Source organism: Trichosurus vulpecula, chromosome 7 (assembly GCF_011100635.1).
Source record: "Trichosurus vulpecula isolate mTriVul1 chromosome 7, mTriVul1.pri, whole genome shotgun sequence".
Classification (NCBI taxonomy): domain Eukaryota; kingdom Metazoa; phylum Chordata; class Mammalia; order Diprotodontia; family Phalangeridae; genus Trichosurus; species Trichosurus vulpecula.
Genome location: NC_050579.1, coordinates 46,052,943 through 46,072,228, shown reverse-complemented (window position 1 = coordinate 46,072,228; position 19,286 = coordinate 46,052,943). Strand labels below are relative to the sequence as shown.

Sequence of the window (19,286 nt, the reverse complement as noted above, 5' to 3'; positions counted from 1 at the left end):
ACTACAACTGTGTGTAGTGCCACTCTTGGTTCCTGAACAAAACCAAAAGTCACACCAGGTAGCAAAAATTTAGATGGGTTTTGTTATCAATAAAAAAAAAACCTCAAGAGTTTCTAGGTAATTAATAATAAATTGATTAATTAGGTTTAGCCAGCAATCAATAAATTGATGGTCAGTGGGTTCTCTCCATAACTGAAGCCAACCAATGGAGACACAGAATGCCTTTGTATTAGGGAATGCCTCTGACAAGAGAAAATCAACCCTTATTGGTGGACACTCAGTGAGGAGATGAGCTACAAGTCTTCAGCTCTTCCTGCTGACAATGTGGTATTTCCAGCAATCTGGACAGGGAATCAATCTCCCTCCAGACCACTCTGGTTAGTTTTCTTCTTCATGAGCTGAGTCACCCTAAACTCTAATGGAGGAGTATAAGGACAGGGTTCCTTTCCCTGGGGTAAGAACTCACCTAAACCGGATTCTGTTTAGACTCCAGACAGAAGTTAGGTCTCCTAGTTGGGTGGGATTCTACCCAAGATTGAAGACCACTTTCCTTGAGGACTGAGAGCAATTTCATCAATCAGGTCATGTCCTTCAGAGACTGAATTTTTACAGGGGCTGGGCCTTAAACAAGGAAATAAAAGAGCCTGGTTCCCAATTTAATAATTGGTTATTAAAATTATAGTACATTTTGTTTGCTTGTTTTTTTGTTAATTCATCTCGTCATTAAATGCTGAGGGTTGTCTGTAATATTTTATTCTCTTTTGATTTGTTTTTGTCAATGGTTATTAAATTTATAATAAAAATAAATGTGTTTATAAAAAAATAATGGCTTGTTGATTATTCAGTGAATTATTCTTCATAAATGGAAGGAGAGTCTGAAGTAGAGGATAGAGTGTGGCTTGGAGCCAAAAATTTGGATTTGTATCCTGCCTTAACTGTGTGATAAGGGATAAATCATTTAACAACTGAAAGTCTGTTTCTTTTTAAAATGAGGATAATAATGCTTTTTCTACCTACCTTGAAAGGTTGTTGTATTAAGAAAAGTACATTGCAAACCTTAAAGCACCATATAAATGTTAGTAGTTACTAATTATAGTATTGTTATATAATTGACATGATTTATTGTGTTAATAGAATGAGTTAACTGGAATGAGTTAATAAGTCTCATCCAGTTCCATTGAAGTAAAATGTAAAATACAGAGGTTGTGTGTAAATGAATTACTAATGTTACATGGAGGAAAATTCAGCAAATTTCCATAAAACCTATAAAGAGGTCAAGCTTCTGGTAAGGTTATTACAGACTCTACCCAAAACATCACATTAAAAGAATATCAAGGCTGAAGATAACCACCCCACCAAAAAAAACCCCCACCAAATTTTGGCATTCCATCAAAGAAGGTGACACAAACTTCAAGGTGGGGTGTACCAAGCAACATCCTTGGACTATTTCTATAAATGGAACCAGTAAAAATAAGCTAAAACACTATTTTGGTGGTGGTAAAGAATTCCTTCGAATACCAATAGGAATTGCTGAATTCTGGGGTGACCTCTGATTTCTCAGTGATGTCATTAAAGTTTGCCTGCCCCAAATCTCTGATAGCTGTGAACATTATTGTGTGCAAAAATGTGTGAATTTGTATTTTTTGAATAATGTTTTATTTTTTCCAACTACAGGCAAAAACAATTGATTTTGTATTTTTTTTAAATAAGTGTCTCCAGGTATATTTGTAATGTGTATATTTTGACTAGGATTGATGAAGCTTCTTAACAAATAGACTCTTGATAGTCAAAACATTTTTTTAAAGTAGAATTCTGCTCCTATGAGTGATTTACTCTAGTTTGGATCAATGCTGATTTGGGGGTTTGGGTAGTGAGGGGGTGGGGTTAGTCCCTGCTAGGACTAACCTATGTACTCCTACTCAAATCCAGGAGTCTTTATTTTAACCCCACCTAGCTGGGACAGTCCTATTTAAGGATTCAGCTAGTTTGTGACGGACCAAGGAGCTAGGACCCTATCAAGGAAAAGTAGCTTCAGTTTTGATTGCTTCCTGCTTGAGAGGACTGGGGGGGGGGGGGGGGGAGAGGATGAGAAGTGGGAAGAGAAGTACAGATGTAATTTCCTTTCCTTTTTTTTTTTAAACTTCACTGCTCTGAGTCAGAAGCCAGAATGGATGTTCTACTTGTAGTCATAGCTGCCATGCCGCTCATCTTGGGTAAGACCATGCCATTTTCTAGTCCTCACCAGAATTCTGTGTGTAGTAGTTAGGGAACAAGGTGGGGAAGAAGATGAAAAAAAAACAAGGAGAGGATACAGGGAGAGAAGAGTAAGACAGGAGGAGCAATTCCAGTTCTCATCACTAGCTGGTGTTTGTTCTGGGTCCAGAATCTAAGTGGAGGACACGGGAATAGAGCAAGTAGGAGATCCAACCTAGAAAAGAATAGTCTGAGAAGGGTCAAAATTACAGACTTGGGGAGATTTCAGAAAAAAAAAAAGGAAATCACTGTTCTCTATGTCCAAGGAAGGCAGAGTAAGAAAAGGCAGCTAAAACTGCATTGGAAGAGGAAACTCCATTTTATGATTGGGGAAAACTAGGAGCAGGACATTAGGTAGGTTGAAGTAACTGTGCTGGAGAGTAAGAGAAAGACTCCTTTTTAAGGGGGGCTTGGGACTCCTAGAGAAGACTAGCAGCCCTCAGGGGCACTGTTAAGAGAACAGCTGTCTGATAGAGGGAATTTTTCAAGGTGAAATCAAGTAGAAATAATCTGAACATGCAGAAGGAAATACTGACATATTAGATAGTTGGAGGGTAGATGAATGTGATACAGAAGAGGAGAGGAGCACCTTTGAGAACTTGGTTTTATAGTAATAAGTACAAAGTTCTTCCTGTGGAAAAGAGAATGCATCTTCTTATATTTCTTTTACAATGAAAATGTATTTAAGTGATTACTATGTGCAAAATATTATACTAAGTAGTGGGGAGATAAAGAAAAAATAAAATAGTCTGTGCCTTCAAAAAAAAAAAAGAGAGAGAACAGCTGGCTCCTTCCCTTCTTTGTTCCCCAGTCAGCCAGGTGTGTCTCAATGTTTCCTTTCCTCTTCCTCCAGATTCCTATGTTATTAATTTGGCTAGGATATGGGGATTTGGGTGGATAGCAAAAAACATGGATATGCAGACTAAGTCATAGAAGTTAGAGCCGAAAGAAATCTTACAAATCAGCTAATTCAGTTTCCTCATTTTACAGTTGAGGAAACTGAGTCCCATAAGGTTAAGTGGCTTGTTTAGGCCACACAGATAGATAGTGGCAGAGCCCAAATCTCCTAATGTCCATTCCCTAAACCTTCCTTGGCTATCTGTTGTTCTGTGTGTGCGTGTCTCAAATTAAACGCCAGTTCTAGAAAGGAAGTGTGGCAGAGTAAATAGAATGCTGGACTTAAGAGTCAGGACAACTTGGATTTTAATTTCAATTTTACCTCTAGCATTTACTAGCTCTGTAGCCATGAGAAAGTTACTTAATCCTCTGAACCTCAGTTCTCTCATCCATAAAATGGGGATAAAAATGCCTAGCACCTACTTCACAGAGTGATTATGAAGCTCAAATTTGCATAATATTCTTTACAAATCTTAAAGATAAATATGTGCATATATGTGTGTGTGTGTACATGTATGTGTATGTATCTTAGTTATTAGAACTGTTAGTTTTCGGAGTGGCCAGGATTCCATAAGAACTTAGCTTGGATGGAAGATTTGGATTGCTTTGAGTTTTTTTTTATCTCAGTCCATTTCTACTCCTCCCAGACTATTTCTTCATCTAGATTCTTGGCAAATAAGAGAGACTATGTGGAGCAAGGTGTTTTCTGTTCTGCCGTAATAATAACAATAATAATAATTTATACAGTGCTTTAAGGTTTTCAAAGTGCTTTACAGATATTATCTCATTTTATACTCCAAACAACCTTGGGAGGTAAAAACTATTATTATCCCTATTTTACAGATGAGGAAACTGAGTCAGAGAGAGGTTAAGTGAGTTGTTCAGATTCACACAGTTCATACGTGTCTTCCTGACTCCAGGTCCAGCGCTTTATCTAATGTACCGTGTAGCTGGGAAAGAGAATCACAAGCCCCACCTCAATCCTTACATCTCAAACCTGGGACAATTTGAGCCAGGGGTGCAGAATATGAGGCTTGGGAGGAGGACTCTGAAGAAAGAGTCCTTGGTGAAGTAAAGGGGAGGGTGATCCTATGATTTTTAATTCTACTGGAGGCAAAACATGGAGAAGGGATTATAACTGTCTTTTGACAAGTTGCTCCTTAGGGAAGGCAGCAAAATGGGAACTTCATGGGCTGAGTATTATTTCCTGATGACTTCAGACTCTCAGTGGATTGTGCATATACCCTGTGACCTGCTCACATTTACCCATTTTAGGACAAGAATATGAGGAAGAACAAATATATGAAGATATATATGAAGATACATATGGAGATTATCAGGTGGTCTATTATACAGTCACTCCATATTATGGTGAGCATGGGAACCTCAAAATACAGAGGGACACAATCTGGGCTAGAGCTTTGACTGCCTTTGGTGCAGTGGCCAGGCCAAAGAGAAGTTAGGCAGTAGATAAGTGAGTAACATTATTTCTTTTGGGGGAGAACCAAGACCATTAACCTAACCCACTTCCCATTCTCATTTCCAAACTCTGAAACAGGATCTGATTTAGTTCAATTGCTTAATAGTCTCCTGATTAACCTTTTGGGAGCTGTGACATCATACTCCCCTTCTTAAAGATATTTGTAATATCTATTGCGCATCCGTATATACATAGACACATAGACAACACATAGACACACATAGATATGCAATAGCTATGTATGTGTATATATGTACACATATATCTATATGGACACATACATGTATCCTTATAAAGAGTAGAAGACTTGTGAAAATTTAATCATTTGTCAGTGCATCATACAATTATACCCCAAGTTGAGAGGGGAGGAGGAAAGTAGTTGGGGCTGATCTAAGGAGAGGCTGGTTAAGCGCATTAGAGGTGAATTTTTAAATTAAAACATGGATGCAATTATTTTTAGGGGGATATTACTGTGTATCTATCTCCATGTTTTTGCTTATTCGCATGTTTTTAAAATTAAAGTGAATGCAAATTACATAATGTGTTCTTGCATTGCCCATGGGACATGCCAAGAGCACTTGGAAAATTCCCATCTCATCTTTTCTCTGATTTCTGCATCCCATGTTATACTCCTCCTCTGTTCATTAAATTATGAGCTCCTTGAAGTCAGGGATTATTTTCTCCTTTCTATGAATTCCTAAGCCTTAGAGAGTCTTTGCTCTATAGTCAGCACTAACAAATAATTGACCACCTTTCTCTCTCTCAGATGACTTCGCAGTCAACTTTACTCTTGACTATTCCCAATTTGAGGTGGAGGATAGAATGGTGAGTGACCTACTGACCTGGGGAAGCTCTATGGAGGGGTTTGAATGGAATGTAATTTTAAAAAACCCCAAACATAACTAGTTATTGTGTTAAAATAAAACTAGTTGTTAGGCCTGAAATGAATCAGGATAAAGAGAAACTGGGCAGTCAGCCAAAAAGGAATAGGGAACCTATGGGGAATTAGTGAAGAGGAAGCCAGAATTTAATTAGTTTGCTACAAATACTATAAGAAAGGGTTAGTCCCTTATCCAAAGGATGCAGGGAACTCAAAACATGTGTTAATGGTAGAGGATAGGCAATTTTTTTTTCATCGAGGGGTTGGGGGAAGAGTGGTTTTGAACCTAAGTCTTGGGGGATACTGAAAAGATTCTTTGGGGAGGTTGTATGAGTGGGTTGGGAGGGGTGAGTGGAGGAGTTAAACCTGTTTTCCAATCATACTGATGACAGAACATTGAGAAAGAAACTACAGCTGAAACAGGAGACAGGCAGGTTAATCCTGAGAAAGAACTTCCAGACAATGGCATACAGAAGACAACAGAACAAGTGAGTAAGGATAGAGAGGAAGACCTCATAGATATATTTACCTCTCTTGGATAAATTACAGGCTCTCTGGGGTTGGGGAATGAAGACAGAGGAAGGCTTGTGGTCAGTCTTGGGATACTGAGGGAACCAAGTCCTCGTATCAAATGAGATATATGTAAAACACTTAGCACAGTGTCTAGCACATACTGTGTACTTAATAAACACTAGTTCCCTTCCTTTTTCTGGTTCCACAAAGTACTTAGGATCTTGCTGACACTGATTTTCACCTAGCCAATAGCCCTTTTGTGTCATATTTAATGCCAATGTTATGTGGAGATGAGTAGGGGGACTTACTTCAATTCCATTTCAATTTAATTAGTATTTAAGGAGAGTCTAGTGCATGCTGAACACTGTACTAGGTGTTGTGGGATGTAATAGACTATGCTACATGTTTTTTCCACTTTAGAAATTTACAATCTTATTGGAGAGACAAAAGTTGCATACATAAAACAACAGAGAAGAATGAGAGAATACATATAATTAGATGCCAACTTAACATAATCAAATTTCAAGATACACGATGCAGACAATAAGTGTCATAGGTGGAAGGAGAGAGAAATCATAATTGGCTAGAGTTTTACTGAAGAGAGTGGGACTATAAAAATAGGAAGAATTTAAAAAATGGAGAGTAGTGGAAAAGATATTCCAAGGGTAAAAACAGCAAGGAGGAGGAGGTGAAAATGAGTGTGGAATATCAGGGGGTCAGGGAGCAGAGTATATATGTTGGAATGTAGTGGGACATAACATGGGGTAGGGAGAATGGAGCTGAATTATTTAAGGTCTTAACCATCGGGCTGAGGACCATTGTAGCTTGAGCTGGAAGAGACCTTAAATATCATCATTTTGGATCAGACCAGTTGTTCTGTTGACTATAGTGTTGTATAGACTTAGTTCTGTATCTGTAAAATGAGCTGGAGAAGGAAATGGCAAACCACTCCAGTGTCTCTGCCAAGAAAACCACAAAATAGGGTCACTAAGAGTCAACTGAAGTGACTGAACAACAAACAACAAACATCATAAACTCAAGATAGCCAAAACTAAACTCACTTCCCCAAAATCATTCCCCCTTCCAAACTTTCCTACTACTTTCCGGGGTATCACCATCCTGCCAGTCTCCCAGACTTGATACCTAGCTGTTACGTTCTACTCTTCACTCTCTCTCATCCCCCATGTATAATCTGTTGCCAAGGCCTGTCGGTTTTTACCTTCATAACCTTCTTTGCATGTGCCTCTTTCTCTACTTCAACATTGTCACCCTGAAGCGTAGGCCCTCCTCTCTTCATGTCTGGACTACTGAAATAGCCTGCTGGTTGACCTGCCTGCCTTAAATCTCTTGTCACTCCAGTCTTTTCTCCACTCAGCTGTCAAAGTAATTTTCCTAAAGTGCAGGTCTGACTGTATCACTTCCATATTCAATAAACTCCAGTGACTCCCCATCATCTCAAGGATCAACTATAAAATCCTTTGTTTGGTGTTCAAAGCTCTTCATAAGCTAACCCCTCCTCGTACTCCTCCCACCTTTCCAGTCTTCTCGTATCTTACATCCCACCACATACTTTTCAACACAGTGACACTGGTCTCCTTGCTATTCCTCGAACAAGTAACTCCATTTCTGGACTCCATGTCTTTTCACTGGCTGTCCCTCATGCATGGAATGCTCTTCCTCCTCACTTCTGCCTCCGTGCTTCCTTCAAGTTCTTGCTAAAATCCTACCTTTTATAGGAAGCCTTTCCCAATGTCTCTTAATCTAGTACTTTCCCTCTGCTGATCGTTTCCTATTTATCCTGTGTATAGCTTGTCTGTACACAGTTGTTTGCATGTTGTTTCCCCCATTCCACTGTGGGCTCCTCAAGGGCAGGGACATTCTTGCCTTTCTTTGTATCCCATGTGCTAAGCAAGTGCCTTGAAAATAATAGGTGCTTAATAAATGTTTATTGGCTGACTGAATTGATAAAGTGTGGATTAAGGTGATAGCAGTGGGAATGGAGAATGGATAAATTCAAGGGAGGATTCAAAGGAAAAAATGATAGGACTTGGAGATCTATCTTATATAGGGATGAATTAAGGTAGAGAGAGTTGAAGATGACTTGTACATTTTGACCCAGGCTGGTTAATGTCTGAGGCCAGATTTGAACTCAGGTCCTCCTGACTCCAGGGCTGGTGCTCTACTCACTGCACCACCTAGCTGCCCCAGTGCTGATAACTTTGAATTGACAAAACGTGGGAGTGTGGGAGTGGGGTTAGTTTAGAAAGGGGGATAATGAGTTTGATTTTGGACAAGGTGAATATGCACTGATGAGAGGGGAATATTTAAGTGGAAATGTCCTAAGAACAATGGAAACAAAAGTCATGGTATAGATATAGATCTGGAAGTCATAAGCATGGGGTGATAGTTAAAGGCATGAAATGAGTTTGCCAACAATAAAAGCTTATATTTATGTAGTATTTCACAGATATTATATCATTTGAGCCTTTCTACAACTTTATAAGGTAAGTGGTATAATGATTATGATTTCCATTTTATGGATAAGGAAACATGCTTTGGATATTTAGAGAGGTTGAAAGAGGCTAAGGAATGGCCTAGCTATCATGTAGAGATTAAGCAGTGGAGTCAGGAGTTAAATTCAGATCTTCTATATCCCAGGCCAGTACTCTGTCCACCACACCAAAGGAGAGATTATACACAAAGAAGAACGGGGGCCAAGAAGGAAAAGAAGATGGCCCCAAAAACAGAGAAGGATCTACTACAGAGGTAGGAGAACAGAGATAATGATGCATCCCAGAAGAAAAGGGAGGGCAGAATTTTAAGCAGAGAGATGTTCTGTAGTATCAGATGCTACAAAAAGACTGAGATTAAGAACAGAGAAAAGGTCATTGGAAGGAATTCATTGGAGATTGGAGATAGTGGTGGAAGCCAGACTGTGGGCCACTGAGGAAGAAGTAGGTTGTGAAGTAATATAGGTAGTGTACATAATAGAAGGCCTATTATGCAGAAAGACTCATTTTAGAGGGGATAAGTGATACATCTTCCTCTGGGCCCAGAAGAAAGGAGAGGGTGAGTATCGAGAATGCAGCACGTTGAGGTGAAGCTCTTCTCCCAGGGTGGTGAGCCTCCCAGCCCATGTGTCTGCCAGTAGCCAGGCAGGGTAGAGTGTGGAGGGATTATATATCTGTGTTTTAGGAACCCTCACCTAAGGATGTTGCTGTGCCCACCTGGCAGCATCACCTCCCACTCCTCCTTTTGCCCTGGGTTCTGCTGAGGTGGATATTGCTACTTTAGAAGGTGAGAGGTCAAGATAATTATGCTCAACCACCTGCTTGGGAGAAAACAGGGTAGGTTAAAATAGCTCTTCCAATGTTCTCAGTATAACATCTCTAGGGAGGGGATGGGAGTGTGTGGGGGGGGAACCAGGGACCTGGGGAGAAGGGGTAAATGGGAGGAGTAGACTAACAACAGGAGTATGTTTAGAAAACAGGAAAAATTTCTTGTTTCAAGGAAATAGCCTTGGAAGAGTGTCATGAAATGAAACTCAAAATGGGGGCTTGGATGACTTTAGGACTTCCTGGTCCAGATGCAGGAAATAGGACAAAATAACCTCTTGAGTGCCCTTTTCCAGCTTGGAGAGTTAGAGCCAATTTCTAGCTGGTTCTGGCCCAGACATGACAGGTGCACATAGGCAGTGGGTGAGGCTCCTAATGAGTTGGAGAGTTAAAGGGCAAAGTTCAGTAGCAAAAGAGATTCCCTATTGGTTAAAGTAGGGTTGAAGGAGGTAGAAAAAGAAAGAGGAGAGAAAACATTACAGAAGAGGAAATTGCAGCTAGGGAGTTGGAGGTGAAATTCTGATAGGAGTTAAGCTGAAGAAAGGAATTCCTGGTACTAAGGAAACCATGGAAATGAGAGTTGAGGAGGACATCTTCTCTGTGGACCTCCTTTTGCAGGAGAAATTCTGTTGAGGATGAGGGAAAGGAAAGTTGCATGTCGAATGTGTATTTTGGAGTGAAGAAAGGGTGCCTGGGCCCTTAATCCTGTTCCAAAGACCAGAGTTCTTATTACCTGACCTTATTAGCTGTGAAACACCCCAGCAAGGCACTTAAAACTCTCTAGGCCTAAGTATTCTCACCTGTAAAATGAGGGGTTGGACTAGATGAACTCTAAGAACTTCCAGCTCTAAATCTTTTCCTTCTTTCCTTCCCAGGAGAGAGAAGGCTGCCATGACTTCTTTGAAAAAAGAGTCTGGGGTGGGTGCAGAAACTGGAAGAAGAAATAAAGAATAACTGAACCACAAACATTATCTGATTGTCCTTCCATGTGATCTTCCCTTGGGGAATCACCATATTGCTCCTTGGGCCATTGGGGTGGGTATTGGCAAAGGTAGGAAAGTGAGCTGTGATTTTTTGGCATCTCTTTCTCTTTGGAATTGAAAACAATATATAGTGTCTGTCTGTTACAATCTCTATTCTTTCCCATATTTTGAACTTTATATATACAGAGCCCTAACTAGGGCAGGCCACTAAAGCTTTGAATGCAAGCTCTGAAATTTTGAGGGATAAAGACGGCACTTTTAATACAGCAGTTTAGAAACCACTGAGTTTAGCATCTATTTAGCAAAAATATTGAACTACCAGGTGGTAGCTTCCTCCCCATCAGTAGCACCCAAAGTGAGCTCTCCCTACCCCCATTCCCTATGCTACTCACTATCCTCAAATGATTTAAGAACACATTTCTTTCAACTTGCTTGCCTGCAAAATGATGTTACAACTCTGGATACAGAGTCTAACTTTCACCCTCCCTTTGATTCCAATTTGGTTACTAAGTCAGGGGTGGGGAGCCTGCGGCCTCGAGGCCACATGTTTCTTTCATCTGAGGTTAGGTTTGTGTGTCTGGGTTAGGGAGAGGGACATGGTTTTAAAACGCAAACCAATTCCCTTTTCCCATATTGCCCCCTGCAAAGCGTTTGATTTTTTTTTTTTAAACATTGAGAAGTGGATCGTCAACATGACAAAAGTCGATGTCCCGCTCTCCTGGCCTTGCAGAATTTTGTATTTCTTTTTAACCTCTTTATATACTCTAAGGGAAACCGTGCTTCCCCCTTGTGGCTGCTTCAGAAACTGTCACCCCACTCGACTTCCAACTCAGAACCCACCCGTGAGAATACAAGATTCGTATAATCTGAGCCGAAAGGGACTTTAGAGATCATCTAGTCCAGATTCTTCATTTTACTGTCGAATAACTGAGGCCAAGAGAGGTTAAGTGACTTGCCCAGGGTTATACAAGTGCTGAGTGTCAGAGACAGGATATGAACCCGACTCCTTCTGACTTCAAGTCCAGCGCTCCATGCGCTGCTGGCGGGGAATGGGGAAATGGCGTGCAGAGTCTCCTCTTAACTTCTCAGCGCCAGGTGGCTGCGCACCTTCACACAGGCCATCTCGCCTCAAACTGCCTCTCTAAACGCACATCCCAAAGTCATACAACATCCTCGGCACCCGGACAGACGAAAGCATGACCGCTGCCCCTCTCCCCCACCAGCGGAAAGCAGCCGGTTTGGGACGGGGCGGGGGAAAGGGATCCGGCCCAGGTAATGGGCGGAGGAGTAAAACCAGGAGCGTGAGAGGCCTTCTGGGGCTCTGACGAGGAGTCTGAGGCGGGGCAGGCAAGGCACCAGTGTGTGTAACGTGTGCTCTCTCGGGTTATGTAAGGAAAGCGCCGTAACTGCCTCCCTGTCCGGGGCCTGCGAGAGAACGCCGTGTTCCCGGCACTAGTCCCCGCCCTGCTCTGCCCGCGGAGCTTGACTGGGGGAGGGGGGCGGGTTAAGGAGACTTGGGGAGTCACGAGTCCGAGGCCCGAAAGTGTGACTATATACGCCCAGCACACAGTGTCCCACACAGTCGGCCGTTCCCACACGTTGCAAACACTGGGCTGTTTCGGTTCCACGTGCACATCCGACATGCACACAGCCGGGAGGGGGGGGCGGAGGGAGGGGAAACAATTCCGTGGGCGGAGCCTGGAATTCCAGGCGGCTCACCTCGGCTACGGAATCCCCCCCTCCCTCGCCCACCCGCATGGCATCCTTGGCTCCCCTAACCGCCCTCCTTCCGCCCCCAGGCATGTGCACGCTCTTTCTCTTCAGGCTCCACACACTCAAGACTCTCGGGCCTGGGCCTTTCACTTCCCCACCTAGGTTTGGCCAGTCCAACTCCTCCTTGCCCTCCTTTTCGGTGTTTCCTACTTCCCCCTCCCCTTTCGGCCACCGGGTCCTCTTCCTAAGCCGCATGTAGGGGCGGAGCACGGTATTAGTCTCTCCAGGCCAATTGACGCTGGGCCGTTGCTCCATTGGCCGAGCCCCTGTGAGCTTAGCCAATGAACAATGGATGTCGTCATGGGCCGGCGAACAGAGGTCACGTGTTCCCGGCTCTCCAGCCAATAGGAGGCTAGCAATCTGGTGCGCAGGGGAAGGCACGTGCGGAGCCGCACGTGTCGGGATGGGGGTAGGGGCGGGACCTGGCTAAGGAGAGGCGGAGGAGGGAACGGTAGACCAGGTGCGCTAGTGAGAGTCTTGGACTGAGCCGGAGCGTTGGTGAGTACCTCGCGGGCCCTGGAACGGGCCGCTTTGGGGTGGTCTCGGAGAGAAAGGGTCTAGAGAAAGGGGGAAATCAGATAATGACTCTGGGTGGGGATGCATGATGAGGCTGAGACGGACTGGAGGAGGTCAATGATGAAGAACCCGAATTTGGAGGAGATTTACGGGCGGCGGGGGCTAGCCTTGTCCCTCCTTGTGCCTTGGAGGGGCCGCCGGGGGTGTGAGTGGAAGGCACTGGGCGTAAGTCTGCGGATCCCACCTGCTCACACTGCCCTGCACCTGGCCCCCACCTGGCGAGGCTGGCGCGGGCTTGACCAAAAGTCAGAGTAGGAGTGACAGCCTCAGTGGACGTGGGAGGACAGAAAGTGGTGGTGGATCGGATCAGAAATTTTCCTTTTGACTTTGGAAAGAGGATAGAGAAGTCTCCATCATTCTGGAGGCGGCTGCTCCGCGGGAGCTTTTGAGTCACTCCCAGCCCCGTCTAGCATAGATGACAGGGTGACTTTTCTGTTGCCTCAAGGATAGTTTTGAGTGGAGGGCGGGGGGGGGGGGGGGGGGGGTGGGGCAATGTCCTAATTCCACTTTTTCCACCCTTCATCAATTCCGCAGACCTGAGATGCAAACTCTTGCTTTGTTCTTAAGTTGCAGGTTCAGATGTACTACAGTTTCTGCTCTTAATTCAACTCTAACCTCCCCGCCCTTTGCCCACCCCCCCCCCCCAGCTTTCCTGGAAGCATGGAGTCCCCATCTAGTATTTCCTTCTACTCCTCTTCCTCCCTCTCTTCTTCCTCTTCCCCCTCGGGAGTGGACAGTGCCCTCAGCGACTTTGGCTTTCCCTCAGATAGTGAGGGGGAATGCAGAGGGGCTCATGGGCACAGGTCAGAGGCTGGTTGGCAGAGGGGAAGTCAACGGCCGGGCCCTCTTCGATGTTGCCGACGCCCCCTGAGTTCCAGTGGTCGTCAGGCCCCATCTTGCCTGGAAGGACCTGGCTTGGCTTCTCCCATGGCTGGTTCAGGAATGAAAAGATCAAGAGACAGTGAGGAAGAAACATGTCTGAACATCCAGAACCTTAGTACAGAAGGAGATCGGCTCTTTGCTCAGAAGGTAAAAAAAGAAGGGGGGGGGGGATGGCGAAGAACTGGGAAAACTGTAGGCCTGTTGTTTTGTGTATGTTCTGAAGTGGTTTAGTGATTCTAATTGGGTTGTGTTACTGACCATCTTAGGTCATAGCCCCTAGATTTGAAAGAAGAATTTGTATTGTGGTAGGATAGCTTTGGGTCTGCTTACAGTCTCTGATCTCTTTCTCTATAGTGTAAAGAGCTCCAAGGATTCATTCGCCCCCTCACAGACCTGTTGAATGGGCTGAAGATGGGCCGCTATGAGAGAGGTGGTTATCTATTTTTGACCATCTGTTCTGCTATGTAACTCATTCAGGCTGTATCCATATCTTTGCCAGGATGAAATTAGGCTAGTGTGGTTTCTTCCGTTTTGTCCCTGGAATAATTGCAATACTTGAAAGTAAACCTACCCCATTCTTTCCTTAAGTACTTTAGCTTCACCAGGCTACAGGCCTGGAAGTCCGAGTTTCTTAGTTCTCTAAAGTCTTTGTTATGGAATAGAAGTGTCCTCCTTTCCCCCTTCCTAATTTTCTCCCAACAAGCCAGAAATTTATTCCATTCCTCTCTCTTCTCTAGCCTGGAGTTTTTCAGCTTTTGGTATTTCTTTCTCTCTTATTTACATTTAGGATTAAGCAGTTTTCAGCAGAGTGTGGCAATGGACAGGATTCAGCGTATTGTAGGTGTCCTGCAGAAGCCTGAGATGGGGTAAGTTGCCCTGCTTTTTCTTTCTCTGACCCAAATAGAAGTGCGATGTCTCCCTATTCTTGTTTCCTTTTTTTCTTCTACTTCTGAAATCTCTAACCACTCTCCTTTAATTTTTTTTTCTTTTTGCCTTTTCAGTGAGCGTTATCTAGGGACCTTGCTACAAGTAGAGGGTATGTTGAAAACCTGGTTCCCTCACATAACTTCCCAGAGCTTGCCCTCAGAGGATGGGAAGCACCGGTTTCTATCCAAGGTGAGAACTTAAAAGCTATAGGATAGGGTGGGAGGACTATATGTTGAAGTGGGATCCTGTCTTATCCCTGAAACTTTCTTGATATAAGCATCTTCAGGAAGAGAGCTGCTTCTTTGTCTCCCTACCCCTAGTTTATGCATTGGTTTATATTTATCACTGGGAAGTTTTCTGATGTCTAATCTTCTCCTTCCCATTACAACTACTGATCCTGTCTCTTGAGTATAGAGATAGAAAAAGTCTTTTCCCTAGTCAGATGTCCAGGCAAAAAGATGATACTTTTTTTCCCTCTAATCTGATTTTGTGTAAGAACAGATTAAGCGTTGCGTTATTGCTTTTATTAAAATAAATGAATTTACCACAGAATTCCTTTAAATAATATGATTCTATAGTACATTTAAAAATAAGACTTAGATTGCAAAAATTTGGTTTATCATGCTGTGTAATCTTGGACAAGTCATCTTAATTTCCTTAGGTCTCACTTTCCTCATATATGAAATGAGGGGTTTGGTCTAGGTGACCTGTGAAGTTCCTTCCATATTTAAATCTATGTTTGGGGGGAGGGTGGGGGGGGGCAAGGTCAGGGAAGCTATGTTGCTTTTTAGAGGGTTGGGGACCTGGCTTTAGGGTCTCCTGTTGCCTCTTTCTATCTCCAGAGAAAAACCAGTTCTTTATGGCTTAGTCATTTATTACTTTCTCCTCACTCCTTCTGATTCCCAGCGTTTGGCCAGCAGCCAGACCTACCCAACCGGTCCCTCAGCTGATCTCCCCAGAAAGGAGATAAGCCAGATTAAACTAAGATACCAGGATCAAGGGAAAGAGAAGTTGCATTTTCAAGAACAAGAGTTGCCTCAACTCCTCCCAGAATGGCCAGCCATGAACTTGACATGGATCCATACATCCCCCATTTGCAACCCACCTCTCAGTTCCCTTAGCTCAGCTGCTTTCAGCCATGGTCTCTTGGGTCCTGGAGCCAGCTTTGGGGTTATCCTCTTCCTTCAGCATGGAGCACAGTCTTTTGCATATTCAGCACCCACCACTCCTGTCCCTGATGCTACAGTATCTCCTGTTGTCTGTGATGGTCCTAAGAATCTCCCTGAAGAAGGGCCTCGTTGCTACAGTTTGCCAGTTTCTCTAGCATCCACCCCACTGACCTCAGAATGGAGCAATACCACATCCTCATCCTGTTTACCCATTGTTGCCAGAGGGAAGACAACTAGGATGGATGAGAAACAGGCCCTTCATTTCTGCTGATGTCCCATTCTCCCCATCCCAGCTATAGGACTGTCCTCTCTGCTCTGGTTTCTATTTTATGTGCGTGTTTTTTGATTTTATTTTTTGACGTGTGTATATTTGTGCTGAGGGGATAGAAATCCTCTCTGATTAAAGTAATTTTACACCTGAATTATTTGTTCATTTGAGGAGACAGAACACCTTTGTACTAGTCTTTGCTACCCTATGCAAAGGCTTGAATGTGAGAGCACTTGAGACACACACACACACACCACACACACACACACACACCCCTCCCCCGCAACCTTTTATTCTTAACTGGAAAGTAGAAGCAAAAGGAATTGAATTGTTTAGATTGAGATGCTTCTCCTTGTTTTACCACTCCCTTCAGAGACATCTTCTTGGGACAACTCTCAGTTACATTATGTGTTACACTGTTTGGTTTGTTTCTAACTTACTCCAGGACTACTCATTTTTGTTATTCTACACTGACCCAGATAAACAGCAGCTTCTACTGTGGGCTGGCCGTTTACAGCAGGCTGTTGATGCATTGGGGTGTGTATATGTTGGGGAGGTGAGTCTCATGTAATTGCTGCCAAGGTAAGGACATAAGAGCTTAGAACACCCACAGCTGGCTGCCATTTCCTAAAGAGGGAGGAATGATCTTCACTTGTCAGGGCTGGGGTTCCCTCAGGCATGAGCTTTAAGTGCTAGTTGTGGGAAGAGGCAAAGGCTCTCTATTTTGTTCAGTTGTGTCCAGTTCTTCCTGACCCTGTGGACTCTAGCATGCAGTGCTATCCTTGGGGTTTTCTTGGCAAAGATACTGTAGCGATTTGCCATTTCCTTCTCCAGTGGATTAAGGCAAACAGAGGTTAAGTGACTTGCACAGGGTCACACAGTTAAGGAATATCTGAGGCCTAATTTGAACTTGGGTTTTTCTAATTTGGCCCAGCGCTCTGTCCACTGAGCCACCTAGCTTATGCTCCCCTCCAACTTAGAAACAGAAGTGTAGTTATGAACGACTACATATCTACTTTTCTCACCCTGAGTTCTTGTATCAGGTTCAGCCTCCTGTTGAAGGCTGCCCTATGTGAACATTCCTCATGGTAGCACTTCAAAGTCTAGACTAGAGTAAGAAAAACAAACACAAATCTTTCATTTCCCCCTGCCTTTCTTGTCTGTCCTCTCTGTGTTGTAGATGACCGACAACTATTTGGTTGAAAATCAAGGGTGGAATAAGTATGCCTCATCCTCTCTGAGAATGGTGGCTTTTTTCCCCATTGCCTTTTACCTTGGGGTACCTTGGTCCATCCTGTTACTCCTTCATTGCCTTTCCTGGATTTTCAGTTTTTTCTCTCATTTGCTCCTCCCTCACTGCCTGAGCAAAGGGGATGCCTTTCTTGGAAGGCAGGAAGAATCTTAACCTTTACTATCTCTCCACTCATTCAGGAAGTCAGTGTCCTCATAGAATCTTGAGTTGGAAAGGCCCTCAAAGGTCCTTTAATCAAACTTCCTCGTTCAATAACTTTTTTAAAAAATCATTTTTCTTTATCTCTACTATTCCATTTCTATTGACCACTCCTTTTAATTCAATTTTAATTTTTGAGCACTTCTTGACATCTAAAAGGTAGTGATAGTTTGGTTCTCAGCTCTCTGATCATTCTTGTTTTGTTTCATGATTCTACTCCCTTCTCCCAAAAGTGGGGACATCCCAAGGATCTTTTTCTAGACTACCTCAGATATTCACTTTTTTACTTTCAACTCTCACCTCTACGCAGATGAATCTCAGATCTTTATCTGACCTTCTTTCTAAATGCCGATCCCACATTTCTGACTGCTGAATATCTACACGTGGATATCTTCCCTTCCACTGAAACTCAAAGTACAAAATTTTAGAACTGGAAGGGACTTTTAAGTTCATCTAACTCAATGTTGGCATTTTATAGATGAAAGACCTGAAGCCCAAAGAAATGACTTGTCCAGGTAACAGGGTAAAATTGGAACCATAATCTATCTCTTGGCTTCCAGTCCAGCATTTTCTACTGTACTACCTAGTTATGATTCATGGCCCTCATATGATACTTGGCACTATCTGTCATTATTTATCTTTTTATGTATAGACTTGCCTGGGTAAGGTCTGTCATATATCTTTATGACTTTAGTAGGTAGCATAACACCTTGAAGAGCAAATGTCCAATAAGTATTTATTATATTGATGCCCTGGCCTGGAAAAATTGATTGGCATCTCTTTGTATGTGGGGCCTGGTTTCTTTGGAGAGTCAAAATTTGTGTTTTCTGGCATGTTTGTCTAGGGTTAGTATTTTCCTAGGTATACTCATTATTCTAGCTTTACTTTCCTGAATTGTGACTTTGCTCTAGGCTCTGGTAACTTCTGGAATTTGTAGAGCTTTCTTTGATCCTGATCTGTGTTAGCGGGACTTATGAGGGCTGTGTTCATGGACCACTGGCTATCCTGCTGCACAGGCCTAGAGTGATCTGATATCTGCAGGCTTCCCCTAGTCTGGGGTCCAAGTAACACAACAGCAGGCTAGGAATCCTGACTAAGACCCTGGCCTGGTCTCCCATCTCTCTGTCCTCAGGACATAGCTTCAAGCTCTAGGATTCCTTGGTGTGTTGGTAAGCAAAATAGGCTCCTTAGCACTTAGCTCAACAAGTGCCTTGAATAGTTTGACTTTTGTTGCCTTTGAGTAATTCATTGAGCCTTACTAGGTGTTAAGCCCCAGGCCCAAACCCCAATTAGGTGTAAAACCTTAGTGGGTGTGGATTGGCAACTAAGGTAGGGCCCAAAGTGGGGCTAACTCCAGGGAGGGCCTAGTTTACATGTCTGGGAGAGCAGAGGCTCTTAGACCATGTGGGTTTAAGTCCATCTCTGTGACAATTCTAAGTCACATGAGTGAGTCGCATGTGTGACTCACCCCTGATGCTGAAAAAGATATAAAAAACAGGGGTTGGCTGTTTGTTCTTTAGAGCTCTCTTACTCACAGCAGTGGTGGCTCCAGTGACTCTGGGCCAGCCCTTGTTCTGAGCTCCCAGGCTGAACCTAGATGTTGGTAACTATGAATCTGTATTGGGTCTGTCTGTTGATGTTTGTACTTTGTTTGTAATTTGCTCTGAAGTTCAGGGTGCTGGCTTTTTCCCCCTGAACTAAGTGAATGATATTTGTATGCTGAATTAAAGTAAGCTTGTCAACCCCTTCACCTTGCTTTCCTTAGTTAAGCAGATCAAAAGAACCTGTGCTGTTGGCAGCTTTCTGGGTGCTGGCTGTGGGTGGATCTTGTGGAACCACTTGGCTTGCTCCTTCCTGATCCCTGAGATGGAAGGCTTCTGTGAGATGAGCCCCTAGGCAG

General features: G+C 43.4%; 2 protein-coding genes across 3 annotated transcripts; both read left to right on the top strand.

Moving 5' to 3' along the window:
- The first annotated feature begins 2,134 nt into the window (after positions 1-2,134).
- C7H1orf54 (chromosome 7 C1orf54 homolog) lies at positions 2,135-10,324 on the top strand. 2 transcript variants are annotated; one of them, XR_005010931.1, is made up of 7 exons: positions 2,135-2,213; positions 4,426-4,521; positions 5,397-5,455; positions 5,903-5,998; positions 8,682-8,789; positions 9,219-9,370; positions 10,234-10,324. XR_005010931.1 is itself a non-coding variant. In XM_036768818.1 (7 exons), the coding sequence occupies exons 1-6, from the start codon at positions 2,168-2,170 to the stop codon at positions 9,315-9,317; spliced, it is 504 nt and encodes a 167-aa protein (XP_036624713.1). In that variant the 5' UTR covers positions 2,135-2,167; the 3' UTR covers positions 9,318-9,320; positions 10,234-10,324. The 2 variants fall into 2 exon arrangements, 1 of the variants encoding a protein (XP_036624713.1); XM_036768818.1 differs by having other exon boundaries at positions 9,219-9,320.
- Positions 10,325-12,544: 2,220 nt separating this feature from the next.
- Positions 12,545-16,090, top strand: CIART (circadian associated repressor of transcription). The gene is made up of 6 exons (XM_036768099.1): positions 12,545-12,612; positions 13,258-13,719; positions 13,927-14,002; positions 14,360-14,438; positions 14,574-14,688; positions 15,406-16,090. Exons 2-6 carry the CDS (start codon positions 13,351-13,353, stop codon positions 15,937-15,939), a joined length of 1,173 nt encoding a protein of 390 aa, XP_036623994.1. The 5' UTR covers positions 12,545-12,612; positions 13,258-13,350; the 3' UTR covers positions 15,940-16,090.
- The last annotated feature ends 3,196 nt before the right edge of the window (positions 16,091-19,286 follow it).

Bases quoted from the DNA above. Each gene is read 5' to 3' on its own strand.
- C7H1orf54 (XM_036768818.1), top strand. From the start codon at position 2,168: ATGGATGTTCTACTTGTAGTCATAGCTGCCATGCCGCTCATCTTGG. The intron at 4,522-5,396 runs GTGAGCATGGGA...TCTCTCTCTCAG, and splicing joins TACAGTCACTCCATATTATG to ATGACTTCGCAGTCAACTTT. The intron at 5,456-5,902 runs GTGAGTGACCTA...TACTGATGACAG, and splicing joins TTGAGGTGGAGGATAGAATG to AACATTGAGAAAGAAACTAC.
- CIART (XM_036768099.1), top strand. From the start codon at position 13,351: ATGGAGTCCCCATCTAGTATTTCCTTCTACTCCTCTTCCTCCCTCTCT. The intron at 14,003-14,359 runs GTGGTTATCTAT...ATTTACATTTAG, and splicing joins GATGGGCCGCTATGAGAGAG to GATTAAGCAGTTTTCAGCAG. The intron at 14,689-15,405 runs GTGAGAACTTAA...TCTGATTCCCAG, and splicing joins AGCACCGGTTTCTATCCAAG to CGTTTGGCCAGCAGCCAGAC.